The sequence below is a fragment of the Coregonus lavaretus genome (assembly GCF_964263955.1).
Source record: "Coregonus lavaretus genome assembly, contig: HAP1_SCAFFOLD_685, whole genome shotgun sequence".
Taxonomy (NCBI): Eukaryota; Metazoa; Chordata; class Actinopteri; order Salmoniformes; family Salmonidae; genus Coregonus; species Coregonus lavaretus.
In genome coordinates, this window is record NW_028162819.1 from 227,068 (window position 1) to 234,497 (window position 7,430).

General features: G+C 46.1%; 3 protein-coding genes across 3 annotated transcripts; all 3 read left to right on the plus strand.

Moving 5' to 3' along the window:
- Positions 1–1,769: 1,769 nt before the first annotated feature.
- Positions 1,770–3,793, plus strand: LOC311118810 (galactose-specific lectin nattectin-like; the record flags this gene model as incomplete). Its single annotated transcript, XM_084193593.1, has 2 exons — positions 1,770–1,994; positions 3,414–3,793. The coding sequence occupies exons 1-2, from the start codon at positions 1,865–1,867 to the stop codon at positions 3,791–3,793; spliced, it is 510 nt and encodes a 169-aa protein (XP_084049719.1). The 5' UTR covers positions 1,770–1,864.
- Positions 3,794–5,162: 1,369 nt separating this feature from the next.
- LOC311118815 (galactose-specific lectin nattectin-like) lies at positions 5,163–5,832 on the plus strand. The gene has a single exon (XM_084193598.1). It carries the CDS (start codon positions 5,258–5,260, stop codon positions 5,765–5,767), a length of 510 nt encoding a protein of 169 aa, XP_084049724.1. The 5' UTR covers positions 5,163–5,257; the 3' UTR covers positions 5,768–5,832.
- A 59-nt stretch (positions 5,833–5,891) lies between these two features.
- On the plus strand, positions 5,892–7,186 carry LOC311118811 (galactose-specific lectin nattectin-like; the record flags this gene model as incomplete). The annotated part of the gene is made up of 2 exons (XM_084193594.1): positions 5,892–5,898; positions 6,807–7,186. 2 exons carry the CDS (start codon positions 5,892–5,894, stop codon positions 7,184–7,186), a joined length of 387 nt encoding a protein of 128 aa, XP_084049720.1.
- Positions 7,187–7,430: the final 244 nt, after the last annotated feature.

Sequence of the window (7,430 nt, forward strand, 5' to 3'; positions counted from 1 at the left end):
GATATGGACCTGTATTCACAAAGGAAGGACTGGTTTGACATGTCCCCCCTGCCCTCCAGTAACTGCGATATGGGCCTGTATTCACAAAGGAAGGATTGGTTTGACATGTCCCCCCTGCCCTCCAGTAACTGCGATATGGGCCTGTATTCACAAAGGAAGGACTGGTTTGACATGTCCCCCTGCCCTCCAGTAACTGCGATATGGGCCTGTATTCCCAAAGGAAGGACTGGTTTGACATGTCCCCCTGCCCTCCAGTAACTGAGATATGGGCCTGTATTCCCAAAGGAAGGACTGGTTTGACATGTCCCCCTGCCCTCCAGTAACTGAGATATGGACCTGTATTCCCAAAGGAAGGACTGGTTTGACATGTCCCCCCTATCTTCCAGTAACTGAGATATGGGCCTGTATTCACAAAGGAAGGACTGGTTTGACATGTCCCCCCTATCTACCAGTAACTGTGATATGGACCTGTATTCCCAAAGGAAGGACTGGTTTGACATGTCCCCCTGCCCTCCAGTAACTGAGATATGGACCTGTATTCACAAAGGAAGGACTGGTTTGACATGTCCCCCTGCCCTCCAGTAACTGCGATATGGACCTGTATTCCCAAAGGAAGGACTGGTTTGACATGTCCCCCTGCCCTCCAGTAACTGAGATATGGACCTGTATTCCCAAAGGAAGGACTGGTTTGACATGTCCCCCCTATCTTCCAGTAACTGCGATATGGGCCTGTATTCCCAAAGGAAGGACTGGTTTGACATGTCCCCCCTATCTTCCAGTAACTGAGATATGGACCTGTATTCCCAAAGGAAGGACTGGTTTGACATGTCCCCCCTATCTTCCAGTAACTGCGATATGGGCCTGTATTCACAAAGGAAGGACTGGTTTGACATGTCCCCCTGCCCTCCAGTAACTGAGATATGGGCCTGTATTCCCAAAGGAAGGACTGGTTTGACATGTCCCCCCTATCTTCCAGTAACTGAGATATGGGCCTGTATTCCCAAAGGAAGGACTGGTTTGACATGTCCCCCCTATCTTCCAGTAACTGAGATATGGGCCTGTATTCACAAAGGAAGGACTGGTTTGACATGTCCCCCCTATCTTCCAGTAACTGAGATATGGACCTGTATTCCCAAAGGAAGGACTGGTTTGACATGTCCCCCTGCCCTCCAGTAACTGAGATATGGGCCTCTATTCCCAAAGGAAGGACTGGTTTGACATGTCCCCCTGCCCTCCAGTAACTGAGATATGGGCCTGTATTCCCAAAGGAAGGACTGGTTTGACATGTCCCCCTGCCCTCCAGTAACTGAGATATGGACCTGTATTCCCAAAGGAAGGACTGGTTTGACATGTCCCCCTGCCCTCCAGTAACTGAGATATGGGCCTGTATTCCCAAAGGAAGGACTGGTTTGACATGTCCCCCTGCCCTCCAGTAACTGAGATATGGGCCTGTATTCACAAAGGAAGGATTACTGAACTAAGAGTTTTGATCCTTGATCAGTGCTTTTACTCTGAGACGCTTCGTGAACACTGGCCCTGGGGCCTAACTAAAGATAATATGGGAAGACCACAGCTGCAGATTTTATATAACTACTGGGTTACGTGGCACGGTCGCAGTACCACCTTATCTGGAAAAATGCTGCTTATGGAAAATATCGAATTGACAATCTACCAATGGCCTCAATGCCAACTCCTCCTCCCCACCCTCTCAACATGAGATAAAAGGACCCACTGCAGCCCACATATCCTCCTACCTAGCTAGCCCAGCACACAGGAGCAGACCTGCAGACCAGACCCCAGGACCCTAGAGCCATTCTCCTGCCTACTTCAGTGACTCTTCACCAGAACAAAAAACCTCTTCACCATGCCTGTTGCCCTCCGCTTCCTCTGCCTACTCAGCCTGGCTGTTGGTGGTCTACACTGCACTCCCGTGCCTGACCAGGAGGGGGAGCTCTCAGAGCCCCAGCACACCGCCTGTCCCCCGGGCTGGTCCAGTTTCAACAACCGCTGCTTCAAGTACTTCGCCACTCAGCTGGACTGGGCCGATGCAGAGTCCTACTGCGTGAACCAGGGAGCCAACCTGGTCTCTGTGAACAGCAAAGGGGAATTCGGCTTCGTGAAAAACCTGATCCATGACTTGGACCCTGCTGAGCGCTATACCTGGATCGGGCTGAGTGACATCCACAAGGAAGGGAGATGGATGTGGTCGGACGGCTCCAAGTTGGTCGACACGTTCTGGTCTCCAAATGAGCCCAATAATGAAGAAGGAAGGGAGAACTGTGTTCACACTAATAACGTAAAGGACAAGCTGTGGAACGACATGTTCTGCTCCAACAAGTATGCTTTTGTCTGCGCCACGCGTCCCGGCCTCTGAACCTCTGAGTCTTTAGTTCAAAGATGCCTTGGTTTACATAAATAAAGAAAAACCTTTCATTGAAATCTCCTTGTTGGTCCTTTATCTGATTCAACTTGTGTTTTATTCTCCAGCCCTGGTTAGAATGACAAGTAGTCAGTGGTGGAAAAAGTACCCAATTGTCATACTTGAGTAAAAGTAAAGAGACCTTAATAGAAAGTTACTCAAGTAAAAGTGAAAGTCACCCTGTAAAATACTACTTGAGTAAAAGTCTAAAAGTATTTGGTTTTAAATATACTTAAGTATCAAAAGTACACGTAATTGCTAAAATATAATTAAGTATCAAAAGTAGAAGTAAAAATATAAATATTTTCAAATTCCTTACATTAAGCAAATGTGATGAGGTGGTTTTGAAGGAGTCAGGCGCAAGACGGTAAATAACAGGATTTATTTCTGAACCACAGAGTTACGCAGTAATATGTAAAAACACTCCAGTGCACAAAACAGGCACACTGGAAAATACAAGACACACGGGGAATATTCCCAGCGATACAAAATACACGGAGCTCCACCGAGCTTCTCTCTCCTCCACAATAAACAATCACACACAAAGACCAGGGGGCAGAGGGAACACTTATACAGGTACTGATGAGGGGATATGAACCAGGTGTGTGTAATAAACAAGACAAAACAAATGGAATGATGAGATGAGGAGCGGCAGTGGCTAGAAGGCCGGTGACGACGAACGCCGAAGCCTGCCCGAACAAGGAGGGGAGGCAGCCTGTTTTTTTTTTCATTAATAGAGCCAGGGACACACTCCAACACTCAGACATTATTTACAAAAGATGCATTTGTGTTTAGTGAGTCCGCCAGATCAGAGGCAGTAGGGATGACCAGGGATGGTCTCGTGATAAGTGCATGAATTTCACAATTTCCTGTCCTGCTAAGCATTCAAAATGTAACGAGTACTTTGGGTTGTCAGGGAAAATGTATGGAGTAAAAAGTACATTATTTCCTTTAGGAATATAGTGAAGTTAAAAGTAAAAGTTGTCAAAAATAGGGTTCAACAACCGCTGCTTCAAGTACTTCGCCTCTCAGCTGGACTGGGCCGATGCAGAGTCCTACTGCGTGACCCAGGGAGCCAACCTGGCCTCTGTGAACAGCAAAGGGGAATTCGGCTTCGTGAAAAACCTGATCCATGGCTTCGACCCTGCTGAGAGCAATACCTGGATCGGGCTGAGTGACCTCCACAAGGAAGGGAGATGGATGTGGTCGGACGGCTCCAAGGTGGTCTACACGTTCTGGTCTCCAAATGAGCCCAATAATCTAAGTGGAAGTGAGAACTGTGTTCACACTAATAACTTAAAGGAGAAGCTGTGGAACGACACGCTCTGCTCCAACAAGTATGCCTTTGTCTGCGCCACGCGTCCCGGCCTCTGAACCTCTGAGTCTTTAGTTCAAAGATGCCTTGGTTTACATAAATAAAGAAAAACCTTTCATTGAAATCTCCTTGTTGGTCCTTTATCTGATTCAACTTGTGTTTTATTCTCCAGCCCTGGTTAGAATGACAAGTAGTCAGTGGTGGAAAAAGTACCCAATTGTCATACTTGAGTAAAAGTATAGAGACCTTAATAGAAAGTTACTCAAGTAAAAGTGAAAGTCACCCTGTAAAATACTACTTGAGTAAAAGTCTAAAAGTATTTGGTTTTAAATATACTTAAGTATCAAAAGTACACGTAATTGCTAAAATATAATTAAGTATCAAAAGTAGAAGTAAAAATATAAATATTTTCAAATTCCTTACATTAAGCAAATGTGATGAGGTGGTTTTAAAGGAGTCAGGCGCAAGAGGGTCAATAACAGGATTTATTTCTGAACTCCAGTAACTGCGATATGGGCCTGTATTCACAAAGGAAGGACTGGTTTGACATGTCCCCCCTATCTTCCAGTAACTGAGATATGGGCCTGTATTCCCAAAGGAAGGACTGGTTTGACATGTCCCCCCTATCTTCCAGTAACTGAGATATGGGCCTGTATTCCCAAAGGAAGGACTGGTTTGACATGTCCCCCTGCCCTCCAGTAACTGAGATATGGGCCTGTATTCACAAAGGAAGGACTGGTTTGACATGTCCCCCTGCCCTCCAGTAACTGAGATATGGGCCTGTATTCCCAAAGGAAGGACTGGTTTGACATGTCCCCCTGCCCTCCAGTAACTGAGATATGGGCCTGTATTCACAAAGGAAGGACTGGTTTGACATGTCCCCCTGCCCTCCAGTAACTGAGATATGGGCCTGTATTCACAAAGGAAGGACTGGTTTGACATGTCCCCCCTATCTTCCAGTAACTGAGATATGGGCCTGTATTCACAAAGGAAGGACTGGTTTGACATGTCCCCCCTATCTTCCAGTAACTGAGATATGGACCTGTATTCCCAAAGGAAGGACTGGTTTGACATGTCCCCCCTATCTTCCAGTAACTGAGATATGGACCTGTATTCCCAAAGGAAGGATTACTGAACTAAGAGTTTTGATCCTTGATCAGTGCTTTTACTCTGAGACGCTTCGTGAACACTGGCCCTGGGGCCTAACTAAAGATAATATGGGAAGACCACAGCTGCAGATTTTATATAACTACTGGGTTACGTGGCACGGTCGCAGTACCACCTTATCTGGAAAAATGCTGCTTATGGAAAATATCGAATTGACAATCTACCAATGGCCTCAATGCCAACTCCTCCTCCCCACCCTCTCAACGTGAGATAAAAGGACCCACTGCAGCCCACATATCCTCCTACCTAGCTAGCCCAGCACACAGGAGCAGACCTGCAGACCAGACCCCAGGACCCTAGAGCCATTCTCCTGCCTACTTCAGTGACTCTTCACCAGAACAAAAAACCTCTTCACCATGCCTGTTGCCCTCCGCTTCCTCTGCCTACTCAGCCTGGCTGTTGGTGGTCTACACTGCACTCCCGTGCCTGACCAGGAGGGGGAGCTCTCAGAGCCCCAGCACACCGCCTGTCCCCCGGGCTGGTCCAGTTTCAACAACCGCTGCTTCAAGTACTTCGCCACTCAGCTGGACTGGGCCGATGCAGAGTCCTACTGCGTGAACCAGGGAGCCAACCTGGTCTCTGTGAACAGCAAAGGGGAATTCGGCTTCGTGAAAAACCTGATCCATGACTTGGACCCTGCTGAGCGCTATACCTGGATCGGGCTGAGTGACATCCACAAGGAAGGGAGATGGATGTGGTCGGACGGCTCCAAGTTGGTCGACACGTTCTGGTCTCCAAATGAGCCCAATAATGAAGAAGGAAGGGAGAACTGTGTTCACACTAATAACGTAAAGGACAAGCTGTGGAACGACATATTCTGCTCCAACAAGTATGCTTTTGTCTGCGCCACGCGTCCCGGCCTCTGAACCTCTGAGTCTTTAGTTCAAAGATGCCTTGGTTTACATAAATAAAGAAAAACCTTTCATTGAAATCTCCTTGTTGGTCCTTTATCTGATTCAACTTGTGTTTTATTCTCCAGCCCTGGTTAGAATGACAAGTAGTCAGTGGTGGAAAAAGTACCCAATTGTCATACTTGAGTAAAAGTAAAGAGACCTTAATAGAAAGTTACTCAAGTAAAAGTGAAAGTCACCCTGTAAAATACTACTTGAGTAAAAGTCTAAAAGTATTTGGTTTTAAATATACTTAAGTATCAAAAGTACACGTAATTGCTAAAATATAATTAAGTATCAAAAGTAGAAGTAAAAATATAAATATTTTCAAATTCCTTACATTAAGCAAATGTGATGAGGTGGTTTTGAAGGAGTCAGGCGCAAGACGGTAAATAACAGGATTTATTTCTGAACCACAGAGTTACGCAGTAATATGTAAAAACACTCCAGTGCACAAAACAGGCACACTGGAAAATACAAGACACACGGGGAATATTCCCAGCGATACAAAATACACGGAGCTCCACCGAGCTTCTCTCTCCTCCACAATAAACAATCACACACAAAGACCAGGGGGCAGAGGGAACACTTATACAGGTACTGATGAGGGGATATGAACCAGGTGTGTGTAATAAACAAGACAAAACAAATGGAATGATGAGATGAGGAGCGGCAGTGGCTAGAAGGCCGGTGACGACGAACGCCGAAGCCTGCCCGAACAAGGAGGGGAGGCAGCCTGTTTTTTTTTTCATTAATAGAGCCAGGGACACACTCCAACACTCAGACATTATTTACAAAAGATGCATTTGTGTTTAGTGAGTCCGCCAGATCAGAGGCAGTAGGGATGACCAGGGATGGTCTCGTGATAAGTGCATGAATTTCACAATTTCCTGTCCTGCTAAGCATTCAAAATGTAACGAGTACTTTGGGTTGTCAGGGAAAATGTATGGAGTAAAAAGTACATTATTTCCTTTAGGAATATAGTGAAGTTAAAAGTAAAAGTTGTCAAAAATAGGGTTCAACAACCGCTGCTTCAAGTACTTCGCCTCTCAGCTGGACTGGGCCGATGCAGAGTCCTACTGCGTGACCCAGGGAGCCAACCTGGCCTCTGTGAACAGCAAAGGGGAATTCGGCTTCGTGAAAAACCTGATCCATGGCTTCGACCCTGCTGAGAGCAATACCTGGATCGGGCTGAGTGACCTCCACAAGGAAGGGAGATGGATGTGGTCGGACGGCTCCAAGGTGGTCTACACGTTCTGGTCTCCAAATGAGCCCAATAATCTAAGTGGAAGTGAGAACTGTGTTCACACTAATAACTTAAAGGAGAAGCTGTGGAACGACGCATTCTGCTCCAACAAGTATGCCTTTGTCTGCGCCACGCGTCCCGGCCTCTGAACCTCTGAGTCTTTAGTTCAAAGATGCCTTGGTTTACATAAATAAAGAAAAACCTTTCATTGAAATCTCCTTGTTGGTCCTTTATCTGATTCAACTTGTGTTTTATTCTCCAGCCCTGGTTAGAATGACAAGTAGTCAGTGGTGGAAAAAGTACCCAATTGTCATACTTGAGTAAAAGTATAGAGACCTTAATAGAAAGTTACTCAAGTAAAAGTGAAAGTCACCCTGTAAAATACTACTTGAG

Bases quoted from the DNA above. Each gene is read 5' to 3' on its own strand.
- LOC311118815 (XM_084193598.1), top strand. From the start codon at position 5,258: ATGCCTGTTGCCCTCCGCTTCCTCTGCCTACTCAGCCTGGCTGTTGGT.